This window comes from Hylaeus anthracinus, unplaced genomic scaffold (assembly GCF_026225885.1).
Source record: "Hylaeus anthracinus isolate JK02 unplaced genomic scaffold, UHH_iyHylAnth1.0_haploid 11994, whole genome shotgun sequence".
NCBI classification, from domain to species: Eukaryota; Metazoa; Arthropoda; class Insecta; order Hymenoptera; family Colletidae; genus Hylaeus; species Hylaeus anthracinus.
The window spans coordinates 4,872,280-4,892,598 of NW_026534341.1; the positions used below are offsets into that span (position 1 = coordinate 4,872,280).

The following is a 20,319-nucleotide window of genomic DNA, read 5'->3' on the forward strand; positions in this document are numbered from 1 at the left end:
AAGTCGCTAAATCACTCGAATCCTGCAATATATCCGAACATCGAAGTATCTCTAACGAGCATCCGTATCGTCTCCCTCGCATCGGTCAGGAAAATCCGACAAGCAATCAAACGACGAAACATTCCACGGCTGGCAAAGGCAGGCGACGAGAGGCAGCAGGGAAGCACGATACTCACGATGGAATCCACGACTATCGGAAGCGATCGCGAAATCTTCGGGCAATAATTCACCCCCTCGCCCTCCACCTCCGGCTCGTACGACGACGACGGTCTCGTGGTCTTCAGGGAGAAGACCGCGCTGCCGCATCGTTGAACAGTTAATGCTCGCATAATACGTGCACGGCACACGAGCCGGAAGGGGGACGGGTATTGTTACTAGTTTACGTACCGTTATTTTGTTGCAGTTGACAGAAATTCCGTATAGCACAAAGGTTAGCTAATAACCCGTCCGACGGTTTCGCGGAGAAACATTTCGGTATTGAAACAGGATGTTGACCTCTTCGCGACTCACCGTCCTGATGGTTCGAGTAAATTGTGTCCTAAGATGGAAACTTAATAGGGTTTTTGGATGATCTGACACTGGAAGATACAGATGTAGAGGATTAGGACAGGTTTCTTTCTGTGATGTTTGGAGCACAAAATATTGCCTAAAGAACATGTGCAACTATTGGTGAGAATCGATGTGGTTTTTCATAACCAGGTCGATTTGTTTCTTGGTACGAATGTTGTTGTAAAATTATCGCAATGGAACATCGGGATTACTAGTCTCAGTTTTGGGACCAGGAAATCACAAAGGAAGTCACAAAGAACGGATTTCCTTACGACAAGTGTGACATGAATCCTTTTATTTATACCGAGGGTCAGTACCTGTGCCCGAGGACCGAACCTGACTCCACCCTCGTGCACTGCACCGAGTGACCTGCACTACAGATTCTAACTAATCGACGAAGGCATAGTGACTCAGGGTGAATAACAACAAAAGAGGCTGATCATCCTACAATCTTTCCCAGCGTTGTCTGCGCCGTCTTTCATCCCTCGTGACTGCCTAATCTAGACCAGTGCTCCTCACATTTTGAAGATCCCTTCATAGAGACTCGGTGAATAGGAGTCTGATCATTCAACAAGTAATTAATCCCACAATCTTTCACAACAATTTGGCGTAAGATTTTCGTCCTCGTCCCGTAATTACCTACGATGGCGGAATTATAACGTAAACGTCAAACGAAGGCGATGTATCTCTGCTGGGCCGCGAAGTCTTTACACACAATTACGCGCGCCACGTGAACGAAGAGAAATATTGCGGTACGGCGGCCGTCGTGGCCGGTGCACGCCGGCGTGCAGGTTAGTCGCGGTAATATCGCATTGCGAACAGCCTAGGTAGAGAAGAGGATGGTCGAGATTAGTTCCGATTGCCTCTGCGCCGTAGAGTTATAGAAGGGTTGCCCAGGCACGGCCAGGCATCGATCCCGGCTACCGGCTTCTGCCCGTTAATGAGTCATGTTTAATTGGCGTGGGAAGCCCGCGGCTACGTCCACCTAACGGAATTGAACTGTACTCGATGCAACAACAGTGGTTGCAGCGACGTAAATAGCCCTCTCCGCTTGTCCGCTCCGGATTGACCTCCTGTCCATAGACAGTGGACGGGAAATGGTCGAACGAAAGAATCCCTAATTAGAAGCAAATCGCCACGGATTAACGTCTGAATCCATAACGAAAATGTTTTACTAGTTGTCGGCGATCTGGGCATCTGGGTTTCTCGGTACTCGCATCTGTAGTTCTCTGAAGCCTTCTTTTATAGACCTTTTAGGGTACACTACGTTCTTTGAGATTTTGGCAGGGAGGAAGCCTCGATTTAAATTTTCAATGCTTGAGTTTGTGAAGTTTCGAGCTCAACTTTAAGAGCTTGAGTCTTGGAGGTCTCGAGCTCAACCTTGGAAGCTCGATTTTAAGACTTTGAGTTTTCGAAGCCTTGAAGAACACAGAGAAGTAGACATTTGTGTAATACCTGTACTATCTTTCGTTTCAAATAAAAAATCGCATGCATCTTATACATTTGTGTTTTATTAAAAATCAAGATCCGAGAACTCATTTTGGAAACCCGTTTATATGTCATAAATGGCAATAAAGTATGTATGCATTTCCCGAAAGGTCTTGTGCAACGCGCAGTTTCCTCAACCTCCAGCAGAATTGCATATATGGTCAGAACAAAATTCATATGCCTACTCGATTCGTATGCAAATAATGCGATTGAAAATGTTTACATTCGTACATCGACTTGTTCCCTTTTGAAAGAATTCTCGAAAATAATATGATCGACAACGTAATAAACCTGAATCCTCCTTAATGCAAACATTTTAATGATTCACAATGAACCCTTAATGATCCAAACGAAGTGGTCGTAGACTGTCGAATCTGCTTGGTTTCGCAAACAGAAATTGCGTTGTTAACAGGATTAAAGATAAGGTACTTCCACTTATCTTAAATGAGAAAAATTTAGTCAATACGTTTCCGTTTCGAGAAGATTACTTGATCTGCACCGTCAAACATTATCTGTGTTCAATTGAAAATAACATAGTCCCGTCTTCGAGTAAATAACGATACTATATCAGGAATTTGTTGGACATTCTACTCTCTATAATGTAATATGCTGAATTAGTCATAGTGTAGGAATAAGGATACGCGATGGACGTAATGGAAAAAAAGCGTTGTGAAAAATTTGTAGCGGTCAACTTGAAGCTTTCCTTGAACCACGATACGTTAGACAAACAAGTATCATCATATTCATACGTCGACCCGTTCCCCTTTAAAAGAATTCTCGAAAACTTCGCGACAGTGAACACGTTCAACCAGAATCCTCCTTAACGCGAACGTTTCTCCTCGAATCGAGAGATCAGCTCGAGCAAAGCGTTGCCGGGGCACGCGTATTCCAGACACGCCTGAACGACCTGGCTTTTCGCAAGAAGCTACAGTTTTACGGTCGCCTCGACGACAGCTTGGCATTCACCATCAAATCGCGATTTCTCAAGGCGGCGATTTAACGCGCTCCGTCCGCCGACCGGAAACGCGGTGTCGCGCGGCAGATGGTACGCGACAGGCCGTTTCAAAGGATTACTGTTACGCACGAGTTTCTAGAGCCTCTCTTAGCCAGGCCTAAGTGTACAGGTATGCAAATAAATGGCATCGAGTGGACGCATTAAAATGGAAAGGTGAAAAAAAAACGTGCACAATACGGTTGCACGCGGCGAGACAACGCGTGGCTGCCGGCATTGTCTTCGGAGTCTAATCACGACTCGTGCATTTACGAGCCACCGGTTAGACGAACGTAGCCGCCAGAGAAAGACTACCTTTTGCGAGAGGCGGTTCTCGTATTCTCGGCGTTGCCGCACGACTGTAGTAATATGCATCGCGAATACCAACGCGAGAGTCACACCCATCATAGAGCCCGACCCTGTGGGTGGCGCCACGTACTCGCAAATAAGTCCCGCGAATAAGTCGTAAGGCCATCAGAGCCGAGTTCTGTTCAAGTTGCGTCGCTTCTCCGACTCTGAACATTCTCTCCGAGAGATAATGCTGCCTTTGTGCGCCTTCGGTACGTAATAATCGACGGCTGCGAGGCGCTTCGGACGGCGTTATCGCGCGTCGTACTATGAGAAGCATTTGCGCTGGGTTAATTATCCGCGGATGGAGTCCTTTCCGATACTGTCACGCGCTGCCACGCCGTGTGTCGGTGGGAACCTTCTCGAGGGACTCTGTTGGTGAAGATAACGAAGGATACTGGGAAATTTATTGGACGTTTGAATCTGTATTGAGTAACGCGTTGGGTTGAGTGTAGAGTAGACAATGTTCTTAGTTGATGGGAAGAGCTGGATTTCTTCATGATAGTTTCATATGGGGATACTTAAGACATTGCGGACTTATCGCGTGCAGCGTCCTTTTTTTTTTATTTTACACTTAAATATATGCTCTGTGATTATTTTAACAAGAAAAACGGCATTTTAATGAAGTCATGAAAACAGACCATTTTTAGAGTCTTTCTTAATTCGCTATACAAATTTTAAAATTCGAATGGTCTCGCTATATCGTAAAGTTTATATTACAAGTCGTAACCTTCAGTATAACACAGCGCTGAAACCACATCGATTCTAACTCTACTTCAACAATTGTCAACGTTTGAATTTCAAACACATCATTTATTCGATTTTACCCGCTATCCTAATTACCGTTATCACCCTTCTAGTCCTTTAGAGGACTTGAACACGAATCCCAACCCTCGCTACCGCTCTTCTGTGAATTAACAATTAAAAGAATCGTTCAACACCACGAGAGTGTTATCACTGTCGATTTCTCTCGAGGTAGTTGGACCGACGTCAGAGATCCTGAAATCCCTAACAAAATACATACTTTCCCAACCAAACGAAAATCCAAGTATCCTCCACTTCTTCGACTCGCGGAAATCTCCATGAACGCTTTCATAAGCAGATTTCTTTCGTCGCTGGACGAGTTCCAACAGATGTCAGAGGAACGCTCGACCACTCGAAGAGGAGAAAAAAGATGGCGACGAATGAAATCGCTGCAAGAACGTGTCAAGGTATCCCTCGCAGCCAGGTTCATTGGCGCACACCGCAATCGTTGCACGCTCACGCAGCTAAATCGACACCTAGCCGCGAAGTCGGCGCTAATCGTCTTTCCGGGAGTGACGTGCCGACATACCGCGGTTCTTGCTAACAACCCTGACGGCCCCTATTAGTAGCCCATATATATAAAGCGTACGAAGGTCTGTCGAGTCGACAGAGGCGGCTGCAGTCACGATTCGGGTGCCATCACGTACCGCGCGGAATCAAGCGGGTTTCCATTCGCGGCCAATCGACACGCGCTTCCCGCCGATCGATATCGATCCCCAGCCACCATAAACAAATGGGTCGCGAATGATCACGACGAATGAGTCTCCCGCGGTTTAATGTAAAATCGAAACAGATATATAAACGTAGTAGTCTTTTAGGGTACGGTATACAATATAGGATTTATCTAAATGCATTGGTACAGAGAAGAAGTTTGCAACATGCACAATGTCCCATTCCTTATAATCGTAGGAATTGGTCAGTCCAATATGCTAAAATTGCAATTTTTCTTGCACCGCTAATATATTACATGATTTTTATGCTACATTATTTAATACAACACGATTCCTCTTGGCATATTCTGCAACAAAATGATCTCGAGTGTTGGACCGTGATGAGAAATGAATTACACTCACCCGTTTATATTAGATACTGAAAAATATATTTATAAAAGTAATGGGTAATAACGTGTACACTCTCTGTACCTATACTCCACAGTCTGTTGTTCATTTCGGCATTATTTTCTTAAGTTCACCGCACACACCGAGTGCGAAGGGTTACGATATATTTCCTTTTTTTATATATATATAAATAACGTCTCGGATCGTTTTGTTGATCAATTCTCGAATCGTGGTATCTATAGGTAATAGTCTTACGCAAAATTATTTTAGTCGCGAAAGAGTGAAGAAAGCTCGCTTACCTCCCTAGACGTTGGTGCCCCCAGGACGCAGGGGCTGTCCGGGCGGCGTGGCGCACTGGCCCACCGCTTGCTCGAGAGCTCGCTCTCATCCTGAAACAATAAACGTGACCTGTAATTAGACAAGACGAAGGTAAAGGCGATAGACGGTTAGGCCTGATGAGCGCTATTATAGCAATCGTAATGGATCCCTCGGAAACGAAATTGCTCTTCGCAGAAAATTAGCGAGGGAACAATGGGAGGGACCCCAGAGCTCCGTTTCTCCGCGCGAGACGATCAAGACTATCCCGATTCTTGCATTTTGATTCAAACAAAGAAATTTGTATTATACGATAAATGCATAATCTTCCGAAGTAAGTAATTTTTTATTACCGTATTTTACGGACTATAAGACACACCTTAATTCTTGAGCAATTTAAAAAAAAGAAATAAAGTTAAACCAAAGGTTAGAATACAAATTTTGTATTAAACAGATATTTTTTTATAAACATTGCTCATAGTTCTAATTCTGTAACATGTTGTAATTTGTACGACTAGTTTATTAAGTCTCGATACGTGTCGCTAGCATCGGACATTTTAGATAATTCTTACGTTCCAAGGTGACTGTTTCCAAACATCCTTGAACTTTATCCATTATTCAGATCGCATTGAATGATCACGTTCGTCGGTGAGAAACGTTTTACATAATACGAAATAAATTATGTCAAACCTGCTGTATCACGTTTCATTACCGCAGGAATTCATTGCTCATTGTTAGGACTAAAACCGCTGACGAGCAAATAAATGAAATTAATGTTCGAGTCATTCGAACATCTGTTTTCGACCGGAATCATTTAGCGATCGGCGTTCGAGGAGGAGCGGTAAACAAACGGTCGACGTATTTCGACGGATGATTCGTTTTTCAATGTACGAGAATACGCGCGGTCTTATGATTTATGAGCACTTAGGGTTGACCATCAGCGAACAGCGGTTTTCCATTAAAACACCGACGTTCGACGAGTTGGACATCGCGATGACCGAGCACCGTTAGAAAGATCGATATTCCGTCGTATTTATTCGCATTTACGTATTCTGACTCCGTCGAACGACCCTCGATAAGCATAACGTAAAAACTACGGTCGACGTTCGGTTTCATTTTACGACCGCGATATTTCACATTTTTCAATGGTTGGAAAGATCGATTGTCGAGGCCTGTGATCGAACGAGCGCACTCGCGCCAGAAATACAATCGCGAGCAAACAATCGAGCGCAATTTTCCGGCGGCGCCGACGCGAATCGATGCGACTGCAAACGCCTCGGAATTACATTCTGCGACACGATTAAACCCGGCGTTCGGTGCGGCGAGCCAGGAAACGGCGGAGTCCTCTAATGGATCAATTATACCAGTCATTTCGGGTGAAACGGGAGAACACCAGGAATAATTAAGATGGCATCGCGCTGCGGCGTCAACGTAGAATCGCTTCTGCGCAAAAAAATGGGTACCGTAAGAGTGGCAGGTAGACAGTCAATTATTTTACATCTTTAAAATCGATTGGTCTTGGCCTGGTTAAAAAACTTTTTCTCTATCATTTGAGAAAGAAATTATTTTTGAGATCTTAGCCAATTATTCTACGTCATCTTCAAAATCGGTTGCTTTCAACCTCACCGAAAGAAGTTTTCTTTATTCTTCGAGCAACAAATTCTTCTAGGTTCTTAACGAACTATTCTACACCATTTCTCAAAATAGATTGACCTTAGCCTCGTCGAAAATAATGATCTTTACCCTCCTGAAATGAAATTATTTCTGGGTAAATAACGAACTATTCGATACCATCTTTCAAAAGCTGTCGAATATGTCGATCCTCCGTTGCGTGGATTTTATTTTAACCCTGAAAAATGGAGTTATTTTTTGATTCCTAGGGAATTTCATTTTACCCTTAGCGTAGCTCTTGGATGGAGCTGTAAATGCAGGTGCATGTAACAGAATGCATGTTAACTCGAGCCCGCATCATCCGGGCCAGCCGTTTATTACACCTGTACGCGTGCCGAAGGAGTCGTGCACGCGAGCGCAGTTATTAAACGTTAAAACAATTATAACCGATGTCGTGACAGACACTGAACGAGTGTAGAGACACGGTGGCGCTCGTGCGGGAATTATAGCGTGGTTCCTTATTGCCGTGGTCGGAACATCGACGCCAACGAGGGTGACGTCAGAGAAAATGACGACACTGGTGCATTATAGACGAAAATCGAAACCATTTACTTGTGATGGCTAAACCCATTCCTTGTTCAGCTGTCGAAGCTGATTTGTCTGTCACACTTAGCTTCGATAGTTAGTAATAACGATGGTGATGATAATAGTATGATAGTGACTCTACTATTGCATGAAGATACGAATTAATATTTATATTTGTTTATTAGAGTTTAATATTTGTTCAGCAATAGTCAACCGTACAATCTAACACCGGGTTATTAATTCTACTTTTGGATAGAAATTGTAGTATGACTGCATTGAATTTGTGATTGCTAGTGTAAAATACATCAATGGTTTGATGATTAAAAATTGACGAAGTAAAAGAATCTTATCAGAACTAATACAATTAATCAAAAAATGAAATTTATAACGGTCACAATTGACCTAGCTACCGTAAAAAGTGATCGATTCGTTAGCATTCGACGACATTGAAGAATAAATGGTATTTAAATAATGTTTTTATGAAATATTTCTCTTACGTTAGTGCTTCTTGTCGATCTTGCTATACTCTAACCCTCGTACCACCAACGTAAGTAGAACGAGTGAGTAATAGACAGACGAGTTCGTCGCGTTGCACTCAATCGCATGCGTGTCCGACGAAATTAAAAACTGAATTTTTCCTAAAAAGAAAGCTCCTGTAAAATAATGTTTTTTTCTTATATTTTCATCTTATTTTGCCACGAAACACGAAAACTAAAATCAGTTGTTCCATCTTCCTTTTCTTTGCTTCTAGCATATAGATCTTCACCTGTGATTATTCTGACCATTAACTTTTCTTTCTAATGTGAAAAATATATGCATAATGTTTATAGATGTTACGTACACGTGCACACGTTCAGTGTACGTTTTTCGTCTTTGCATACATCGCATATTCATAAATAACTGCTGATGGTAGAAGTGGACATTTCTCTCTAGAAAAGAGAGTTTCCAATGACCTTTCTAAACGGGAATCATGTCCAAGACTATATCGAATACACACATCGACTGATGGATTTTTCGAAGAGGTTCAAGAATCTTCAGCCAATATCTGATCTGCAAACCTGTTACGCAACAGTCAATAGAGGGGTCTACTCTGAGACTCTACTCCATTATAAATAGCAGAGCTTTAATATTTATAGATTAATCCAGCAGTATTGTATTCTCTTCAAAGAACATAGTTTACCTAGAAGTGTACAACCATGCGCATCGATAAATTTAAATAGAATTTTAGAGACCTAATAAAAATCCTTTTTATTCCATTTTCCAGAATCTGTCAACAGCCAACGCACTGTCTACCAGTGCAATTACTTCTGTCGCATTCGATATTATTTAATCGTAGACGCGTTCAAGAACGAACCAATCAGATTAATAATACAGGATTCGAGACGGACACGTTCAAAAAATCGTCCTCTCGAACTAAAGTATGGCTTTCTTTCGCATTCAGAGAAATATTTCACAGCGTACCAACTCGATATTTCAAATACGACGAGCTGGAAAATATCATGACATTGCGTAACGTGGCAATAAAGGCTAGCAACCTGCGCCGTATACCACCTCGTTTACGCAACATTTACGATATCGTACAATTAATAAGCGTTATCTACGATTCGAGACGTCCCAGGCGTCGTATTTACGAGCGCTCCTCGCTCGCACGACCAATCGACCAGTCGATGATCGTAAAATTAGAGAGGGAACTATTCAGAGGCGTAGCTAACAGGGTGAAAACGCGTTGCGCGAGGTTCGTTATGTTTGCCCACATTCTGGCAGCCCCGATGCGCTATTATCCTCTTATTATTATTACATATTGCATTATTACGGCGGCGATTGCAAGAGCCGCGGCCCGATGTTACGTTTACTTTCGCCAGATTTCTCCTATTTTCCGTAATGCGCCGTGATTGCCCGCTGAAATTGAATCGGCTCCTTTGGACACGGCGCGCGCGCATTAACGACCCCAAATATAGGTGTGTTACCCCCGTCAAAATATAATACATCGATTATACTGCGTCGACCAACGCGAATCCAACCTGGGATGAGCTTCCGCGTTAGAAATCGATGAAACACAATTTCATCTAGCGCCACTGTTAGCGATTGCTTTATTGCAAACGGGGAACATCAAACAAAGCACGTGCCGAAGGATCGCCGTGTTCGCGACGTTGGGTGAATTGCTTGACGGATACTTTGCAGAGTTTTCGATGAAACCAGTCGACAAACACTCGTGCTTCTTGTTACGTCTAAAGCTGAGCGATCAGGGCAATTGGAAATTAAGTGACCAGGAAATGGACTTAGGCTGTCTTAACTCTTTGAGGCGCACAAGCTGCGCAGAAGAACAGACAGCCAACAACACTGCAGAGGTGCAGTGTCTCAGTTTTTCCGAGTGTCGAATGTTCGAATTTAAATAATAAACGTTCAACAAAAACACACTTCAATTTCGAACAAAGCTGCAGCACGAACCTGCTACAAAGCACAGAACTCCTTCTCGCAACCTAACAAACGTAAATCTCGCGATCACTCTTTCTTATTTCGAAGAATAGGCCCATGCCCCCGTTACCTCTGTTCCTCTTACACCTACGATCGGTCCGCGATCGCCGATTTCGCAACGAGACATGGCAATTTCACGGGCTACGGAGCGAAGCCGTAACACGACGAAACGACGGTGCCCGCGGTCGCGATTAAATGCAAATGAGTCCACCGCGTAAAAATGACCTCTGAAAAGGAAAATTCCTAATTAACGAGCCGGCGAGACGGCTCTGGCGGACGAGGCGGGTCTTAATTATCAGCGAGCGCGGACGCCCGATCTACATTTATGAACGCGGACATGACCGCTAGTCGAACAGTACGGAGGCGTTCACGCACGGACCCGAGTCTTCTCGCGTTCCCACGCCGTGTCTTTAACTCGTTAATGGATTAGGAAGTTTTTAAATGCACTCGCAGACGGGACGGTCGAGCGATGGCGTCTGCGAACCGTTCCCCGTGTAATCCGTTTCGCGCGTTACGCCGATCGGCCGGCCGATAAATTATAACTTTCGGTCATAAAAACGGGACTATGAAAGTGATTTCCAACGCGACTCAGAGATATACCTCCGCCCTCTCCCCCTCCACTTGCATGAAGTGCAGCATGCGGGGCGGCTTTAGAAGTAACGTATGAAATCATCGACGAATGCGAGCGCCCGACTCTCCGTGTGCAGCTGGTAGCAATAAGGAGGTGAAACTCTTGCGCAACGTGGCGCATTAGCGGAATATTTATAACGTTAATCGTGCAACCGCGTTGATTACGCGCTCCGTGGACGCTCCGATCCTTGGTAATCCGATTTCGTACCTCGCGATACTTGCAGCAACGATACTTTGATCGATGATTTCGGACGGTGAGGCGACTGAATATCTGCTCTCTGTGACACTCCTTGCTGTTTCGTGTAAGTTTACATGTGTACAATGAATGCTTTGACTCTCAAGCACACGCAAGTCAAAGTGTTCGGGTTAGTAAAATGAACCCATTCATTATAACTAGAGCACAATTATTTGCAGAAAAATATCTCTCCATGGTTAACCAATGCTTCGACTCTATTTTAAAGAATTAGACTTAGATGAAGAAATCCATTGACTACTCTTAGAGTTGAATTGGTTACAGAGAAATATCTCAAACCTCGCTCCAATTTATTCCACCCATTGCTGTACACTTTGTTTATTATTTATAATACTACGTCGCTCCTTGCATGTACAACGAATACTTCAACATCCGAGGATCAGAGTCTCAGAGTTAGAGTCTCAGCTTCAACATCTGCTTCTCTCAGAATCAGAGCCTCAGGGTCCGAGTCTCAGAGTTAGAGTCCCAGCTTCAACATCTCTCTGCTTCCATAACTGTTTCGCCCTAAAGTCAGAGTCTCGGAGTCGGAATCATAGAGTTAGGGGTCTTACAGTCAGTATCTCATAGTGAGAATCTCAAAGCAGTTTGACTCTGCTTCAACAATCACACACCAGTCAAAGAATCACGCTCAGAATACCAATTCCACTCTCTCGCCCTAATACTAAATAGCTTACAGAGAAATATTTCGAATCTGCATCCACTGACAACACTTCTCCATTCATCCGTGTAAATTGTATCGACGAGAAGGTGGATGATTAATCGAAAGCCTAGCCAGAGAGTTCCGCACCTGCTCTAAAACGACGCTGAAAAACGATCCAGGACCGAGCTTCCAATAAGAAAGTCTTAATGCTCGAAACGCTAAGATTTATACCGGATGCCAGCAATATACCGAACAGAAATATGGAATGCGGGAGAGACTACCGTGCAGCAACGCTCGGGTCATTCAATGAAGGAAAACAATGGAGGGCCTGATTTATGGGAGCATTACCGACAACCCACGTACATGCTTAGATCTACATATTATACCAATATTCCCGATGTTTACTGTGCAAGCACTACCGCTATTCGCGTACACGATGTGAATCACGTCAGGCGCGCCGTGTCTTCCGTAACAGCTGCCAACGGTGTCCCACATGAATAGCCAAACTTTTTCAACAGTTTTCTGGGAATCCTCCCGGGAATATTTCAAGAATTTGCCACAACTTCGGATACCAAGAGGCTAGTATCGTATTCTTCTGTACAAAAATTTCTGTTTACGTTGGCTTCTTGCGTCTGTAAGACGGCGTATAATCGGTCAGTTCGACTACGAGAGATTTACGCGAGGTTCATGGGAGAATACGGGAAACTACAAGAAGGGGCCCTCAATGGTACTTGAGAGGACAGACCATATCCTAAACTTTCTACTTTTATATTAAAATAAAGGTTGAATTACAGTAAATATCCTAACAGTTGCAGCACAGAAGCCAATATAGTGGGTGAATGATATCACAAGAAAGTAAAACAAGCATAGAACACGTATAAAGGAACAACCATAAACATCGTGGGACCACATTGGCACGTTATATCAAACGGAATCGCTGGCGAAACGAGTCGAGCATAAACGAGAGAAAAAGAACGGAAGTGAAGCAGGTCGTTGGACATAAATCACAGGATGCGGTTAACGCAATAAGGAGGATATAATGATGACATATATCACCGTACTAATAGTAGGATCCCGATACGATCACGCTGGGCGATGGTCGCTAAGAAACGGTCGGAACTGCCCCCCAACCGCGCAGAAGCGGTCGACCGTTTCGTACGCTTATAATCGGGCGAGTCGTCCGGATAATTACATTCGTTAAAATAACTCCGCCTTCGCCGACGTAACTACGCCTCTCCTCCTACCTCTCCAGCCCCCCTCGTAACACGTAGATTTTTTGCCATATTTCTCGCCGCGATCCGGAATCGACGGTGAGCAGCGTTAAGGGTGTCCCAAACCGTAAGAACGGTTTTAACGAGATTATTCGATTTGACCGTGGACCTGTTGGTCCGTAAACCGGTTGAACGTCCCCGACGAAACGTTTTCCCCAACCCCGTGCGCACGTTAACGTTCGCGATAAATCCAGCCTCGTATATCTTCGCAGGACAAGGGCTGCCCGCCTCGACCGTCTAACTGTATAAACTGAGCATCGATATTATCTTCATAACGTGTAGCCGAGTTACGTACCTTTAGAACTCGGTTTTACGTTTACTTCGCGCTACCACCGCCGAAGCAAAAGGACGAAGAATTAATTAGCGCCGGCGCGGCAAAGAGAGGAGCGTGTCGGTGCAACTTAATTGCGAATTTCGAAACGCCGCCGGGGGAAAGGAGAGGTAATTAATTTCGGGGAAGCGTAGCACGCGAGGAAACTGTCTCGTCTCGAACGTTTCGCAAGAGGACGTCGCTCCGCTGGGATTTCCGGTGATTTTTATCGATTTTTCTTTCTCTCGTGGCCGATCTAGCATCGATGCGGAAGACCGAGCGATTTCTACGAAGATATTCTGCGAGTTTGTCTGGGAAGCTCGAAGTGCAATTTTAGTGCTTTAAGAATATTAGGGTTAATATGGTGGGGATTCGGTTAGACTCGTTGTATACTCGATATGTGTCTTTACTTCGACTTTTTGAGAGCTTTATTTAAAGGAACATTCTCTTATTCGCGACGCAAAGTTGTCGACATACGATTTTTGTGACAAATGGAATAATACTGGAATAGTAAAAGTTTACACGTTCCTCGCGTTTTATTAAGAATAGAAGATCTCTGATTTATATCTCGAAAACTATGTATCCAAATAAAGAAAAACCTACATCCACTAACAGGCAACTTATTAAGACCAATATCTGCCAAATTCAATGAAAATTTGATCAAGTTTCGTTAAAAATTCCATCAATCCTTTACCTAGCAAATTTGGTTAGTGATTATGTAGGGAAAATTTATGCTAGGACGAATTTAAAAAAATGGTACTCGCACAAGTTTTGCATCCAACTGGCAAATTTTTATTCCTACGACGATCATTCCAATGCGACCTTTTTTACGTTACGTCTGAATGTCCAGAGAATCATTTAAAGAAGAACAAAGCTTTCCAATTTGTTCGAAATTGCTCCAGATGGCGCGCGGATACCGGAACACAAATCCTCGAAACGAGGAAATCTTGTCGCGCGTTATCTCGTCGGATCGGCGCTGCTTTTAATTTTCCCAGCGAAACAGTCAGGGTATTTTTTCAGCCTCGAGCACGGGTGAAAGTCTTGTGCAGCCTCCGATTTGCTGGCACGAAAGCTGGGGAGAGCAACCGCGAAGTCGACGGGTCGGGGAACAGTTTCTACGTGTACCACGGCGAATCCTTGCGCATGCACGTAACGCAAATCATGCGGCAGAAGTGTGGCACGTGTTGTCAGCGCTCCGCGAAGCCCCATGTACGTGTAATAGAAGTTGCCTCGTGCAATTACATAACGAGGGGATTTCAGTTTAAATATGGAAGCTGTCAATCTCCACGCGGTATACGGTGTAATTAATAATAATTGCCGCTCTCCTTGCCGCTCCACTTATTACCTCCGCTTTAACGCCTGATTAGCACGCTTTAAAAGCGAATTACGCAACATCGAGAATTAAAATTCTCACGTTCCCTCGAATAAATCGAGTGCTCCTTGGTAGAACTGCTTCGATTTGATTACTTCGCGTCGTCTCTTGTTGATCACGGCCGCTTTACATATTACATTCTTGCAATTTATATCGTAATGTATTATATTTTATTGCCATAATGTACCACTTGAAATGCTGTCTATAACTAACAGTTATTCGATTGAAAATTAATTAAGCATGTTTCTCCCAAGTAACTCTTCTCTATTCAGGATGTCTACATCCTGCAGTGTCGGTTATTAAGTTTTGGACTTGTATATCGATTTCTCACAATTTTTGAAGATTTATTCTTTGGTATTTTCTCTTCATTTTTCACTACTTCTATTTAATACATTGTGACTCTTTTTAATTTGGATCGTCAATATATGTTAGCCACTTCTCTAATATATTCATAATATTATTACAATGGGTCTCCATATGTACAAAACTTTTAAAATTATTTATCTACCCTGTATAAGGCTGAAGAGGGCTCACGAGAAGAACCCTGAAGTGTTGTGCAACCAAAATAAAATATAGAATGAGCAACTGTATGAGAAATAGAGAAATTAATAATTTCCTTTACCCAATATTATTATATTCGTACGCGTTCTAGAAAAATTATCCTTACGTTTTACAAAAGTTTTGATTACTCTAAATAATTCAATATTTATACCCGCCTTTAACGATTATACTAAGAACACCAGAAAGAGCAAGACACAATTATATTATAATTATTATTGAGTTCAATAAATTGCTTGATAAAGTACGTCGGATTACCTGGGTAGAATGGGATTTTCGCGATGAATTTTTCAGTCTGAAACGATAAACTGGTACGAGCGAGTACTGATTATGTAGACTCGTGCAAGAGAGCGATCGCGGCGGATCATGCAAGTAGAACACGGCACGTGTTGTCAGACTCGGTGTGTACGTGACTGTAGGTGTATCAGGCTGCATGAGTTTCCTTCGATTACACCAGCGGAACGTGCTCGAAATAAATGTTAAAATCACGATCCAGCCCGTGTTAAATGCGGACGGATCGCAATTCGATCCACCGACATCGTCTGCTCGAGTCATCCGAGATGAAAGTGAAACGTTGTTGCCTCTGTCTATAAAAATAGAGAGATAGCGCCGCGAACAAACGTGGTAAATGTGCTATTAACATTGTAGACAGAGCATTTAAGACTCCGTTAGAATCTATCGCGTTTAATGCGCTAACTTTATATTTAACTGTGCGCGTCAATCAATCTTTAAACACGTTCATTTTGTTCAGTTATCGATAGATAAAAATAGTTGATGATGATACATAAATATAGAGAAACGTACATGTCGATATATTGCAAGGGATCGAAGTAGTACTTCTTTCAGTAGTACAGGTAAACGTTATCGTAGCCATCCATGATAATCAGGTGGTTCGAAAAAATCTTGAATATGGTGCATGGTGTCTGAATACTCCAAAACACAAAATTACCTCACACGAATGCAGATCTGTCTGTGATCAGTGCTTTAACCGTTTGAAATAGACAATCTATTATATTTATAAATGTAACAAAAGCCACTGTTTGCAACCTATCAAATACTCCATCGCCTCATATTATAGTATAAACAAAAAGTGAAGGTTCTATCACCCTTCAAAAGCGATAATTGCCAAAAGATATGTCGATAATTGAGACGTTTATTTTATACGAGCACCAGACGCGTGCATTTTGAGACGCAGGGAAATCCCACCATCGCAGGAGCCCCCATAAAACAATGCACACCCACCGCGTTGGTGTAACAATGTCTTGGCGCCACAAAGGCACAATGATCTATCCGTGAACCGTGGTGGGTTGCTTAAACTTCATTGAAACCGCGAACAACAATGACTTTCTCCCCGTCGAAAGGAGGAAGTTGAACTGGCTTGGCCATACGACTTGCACTCGTGACGCTCCTGTTCGATCGAAATGACTTGAAAAAAATAAATTATTTATTTCTCGCAGACTAAACAGCACCGACACGTCGTGGATGGTGAAAGGACGAAACTGTCTCTCAAAGATTTTACGCGGGAAGATGGCTATCGATCAAGGTGGAGTAAACTCCGCAGAAAAGTATTTAAAATATACTATTACTATTCAAATAAATTTTGTAAATGTTTCAAATATTTTATTCTGATTTTTTAATATCTTCAGTATTTTATTACAATCAGGTATAGTTAAAATCTATTTTCTAACTATTTCAGGTAGCTATTTGAACGTGCTTGTCATCTCTCTTTTATTGTTTAATTTTTACACCACTATGTTGTTCAGAAACTTTTTTTTTTTAATTAATTGACTAATTTGAGAAATTCGTTTCTGTTCTGAAGGATTGTCTGTATACTATTTAAGAGTGGAAATTAATGTCGTTTTTGGAATTTTAAATACTTGTTTATCACTCATCAACTCGATTTTTATCGCTCGGGCATTGAAAATTTGCACGCTAGATGGCAAAAGGATGTTGATAACGAGGGACGTTACATAATTGATTAAAAATCGAAATATATTCAAAATTTGTTTGAATTTAATATCAAAGGAAACGACATTACTTTCCAGTGTACCTAATATTTACTATTTACTACAGGAAATATTATTTAATCCACCTCTGCATCCAATCGATGAAATGGAAATACCACCGTCGTGGGCCGTAAAACCGAGGACTCGCACACGTTCTAACGATATCTCGATACCTTTTGCTACGAATGCTTGCATACGTAATGTTTATTAAGAACGGTTGCAACGTTGTACCGTCTGTAACGTGGAAAGTTTAATGGCTTCATATTCGATTTGATTTACAACGAACTTGCCGTTTCCTTGTTTCGTGCGTTCGTTGGTTTCAATAAACGTGACCGCAGAATTTCGCGACTCGAGTTTGTTACTTTCCCTGGTTCTCACAATACAGGGTCAGTGCGTAGACTTTTCGATAAATAATAGGTGCACGGTTTCTCTGACGTAATAATGCCATTTACTAATTTTAAAATTGATTTTGGATTTAAATAATAAAATAATTTTGTAATACTGAATTTAAGAAGCTTCAAGAAACAATAGGACTCGATAAAAAAAAACAAGGATCATCATCATCACCAATCATATTTTCAGATCTTCTTCGTTAAATTTATACAAAGTTTCACGAGTCTAAAAATGATAACCTGGTAGTATGTACAAAATTACCAAAAACTGAATATATAGACTTGATAAAGTAATAGACGAAGAGTTGAATTAATTCTAATTGGACACGTTAGTATTTTCAAATTCTTGCGTATTTGTACAACGTAATATAAAAGAAATCATAAGGAACATATACCATAGAATTCAACGTCCTATTTGAAATTCTCTTTTCAGATTCTAAATCTCATAGCAATCCACTCTCATTCGCATTAAAAATCAAACTCGTAGAGCACCTCTTGGAAAACCCTTCGTTATTCACTGCCCTGCCGCTACCTGACGCTTTTTTTCAGGTGGTTCACCCTTCGAACCCCGAGTGGCACGAGTCTACTCGCGTTACGACACGCTGCCGGTAGGCCTGATAATTTATTATTACTGAAGAAATGGAAGCCGCCAATCTATTAGCACGTTCGACAATAACAGCACCGGCCGTAAGTAACCTAAGTGGTTAAGTAACGTCAATACGGCTTACCAACCGCCTACGCGAACTTCTTACAGCTATACATATGCCATCTCCGACGGTGCTGGTAGGTCGCGATCAGCTTGTTCAAGCGGCATCGATCACGACGGTACGAAGATACCGTATGTTGTACGAGAGAAGTTCGCACGAGCTGAGAAAAATTGCATTAGGTAGTGAAACATTTCAGAAAATGATGAATCGATCGAAAGATAGAAGGCTAACTCGACGAACGACATTATTGTATCGTAGTAGCGTTTGATCATGCTTGATTCGGAAGATCGTGTTGATTTTGATCTATAGGAGCTAGGGAACGCTTCGATCGTGCGATTTGAGTTCTCTTCGCGCGTTTAATATAATAATTTTTAGGTTAGCCACCTAAATATGCTTCAGCATTAGCGATTGATTTTGAAAAATTATGAATTTGTTGAAAAGAATAGGTCTAACTCGACACTGGACATCCTGAATGCTACTATAATCCTTGCATTAATAATAACATATGTAACATATGTACATATGTACGAATTTTGAAATAATTATTGTAAAGAAACGAATCCTACATAACAGTATTGTGTCATACTAAAGAGTAAACGTTCTCATCCTTTGGTAGTACATCGAATCCACGATATACTGTTCGTTAATTTCCAACAAAAATCTATTTATATGCAATTACATTCTGCCCATTGTGAATAAAGAGTGTACAAATATTGTCCCGCAATTTTTCTAAAAAATAAATAAAATTTCCTCACAATTCGTCCCATTCGATCCTTCTCAATGATAAGTTTGCCGACCTCTGCTATGGGCCTTCGTTGGGAGCATAAATATACTTCGAGGATCCTTTCTGCGTCTCGAGGGTTTGTTTTACAGGGCTTCGCGGCTTTACGAGCAATTTAAGATCGTCAAGTTGGGTGTGTCATTCCCTCGAACTAACAATCCTCGACGACATTTCGCATCACGGACGAAATGCAGGATCCGTTAAAGCCATAATTTCGGACGGTAAAGGAACGATTTTTACGAATTTAATAGGGAGAACGATATTTCGCAAAGACAAGGGGATTATCGCTATAGCCGTCTGAAAACAGCCGATTAGAGCCTTCCGCGGAAACACCGGTAATCTAGCGTGTTTTATGGAAAGCAGTTATCATTCTTCAGCCAGTGGTTTACCGCGTACATATATACCGGGGTATATAAAAGGCAAGCTAATCCGGCAGTAAAGTACGGGGCTGAATATCGCGTCATTTCCGCCATAACCTTCTAATTAAATCAAAGATAGAGGACGACGAGGACCGTTTAAGAACGCCCTAAGACTATTCATTTATGTGCATCGTTCAACGGCGGCACAAACGCGGCCGCCGTCTTCTGATCTACGTGGACTCAACCGGCGTCGTTTCCGAGCGTTTACGTGATTGTCATACCGCCTCTCCTCCCCGTCCAGCCGTTGAAACGCAGTCAAGCTAACCAGCGGAGCAGAAGGCCCCGATGCCTTCCAGAGTCCACTGTTTTCTCTCTCGTAAAGAATAGCGAAGGAGAGATTCCTCGGCCAGGCTACCGCGCGGACCCGCGAGTATATGTAAAAGGCTACCATCCGAGAAATTTTCTCAGCGGTTTCCCGACGGCGACCATTCATAAAGCATAAAATCGCCAGCGGAAGCGTAACGTTTTTCGCCAACGATTACGAGGCGCGTAAATGAAACTCCGCGATACTTTATTGCCGCCGTAAATTGTCCATTTTTTTTTTTGCGTCTGTCCGCGGAAAATTTACAGGGAACGCTCGCGAGATCGTCCGGGTCCCGAGCTGATGGACGGATTTCTCCGAAACCTGACCGAAATTTCTTGGATTCATTTAATTCGACGATTGGCGAGTGACGAATCAAAATGATATATATATATATATATATATATCATTATATATATATCATATCATTTCATTTTGATTCGTCACTCGCCAAT

At 42.4% G+C, this 20,319-nt stretch overlaps 1 protein-coding gene and 1 long non-coding RNA gene across 3 annotated transcripts in view; one reads left to right on the top strand and one right to left on the bottom strand.

The window, feature by feature from the left end:
- The window catches only part of LOC128889070 (Krueppel-like factor 6), a 409,458-nt gene that overhangs the window by 277,039 nt on the left and 112,100 nt on the right, over window positions 1-20,319 (bottom strand). For both annotated transcript variants that reach the window (XM_054146392.1, XM_054146393.1), the window contains one exon: window positions 5,538-5,627. In XM_054146392.1, coding sequence (XP_054002367.1) covers window positions 5,538-5,627 — 90 coding nt within the window. The remainder of the gene's footprint in view (window positions 1-5,537; window positions 5,628-20,319) is intronic.
- On the top strand, window positions 15,776-18,833 carry LOC128889075 (uncharacterized). The gene is made up of 4 exons (XR_008460365.1): window positions 15,776-15,882; window positions 16,716-16,823; window positions 18,206-18,343; window positions 18,411-18,833. It is a non-coding gene; the product is annotated as an uncharacterized LOC128889075 (long non-coding RNA).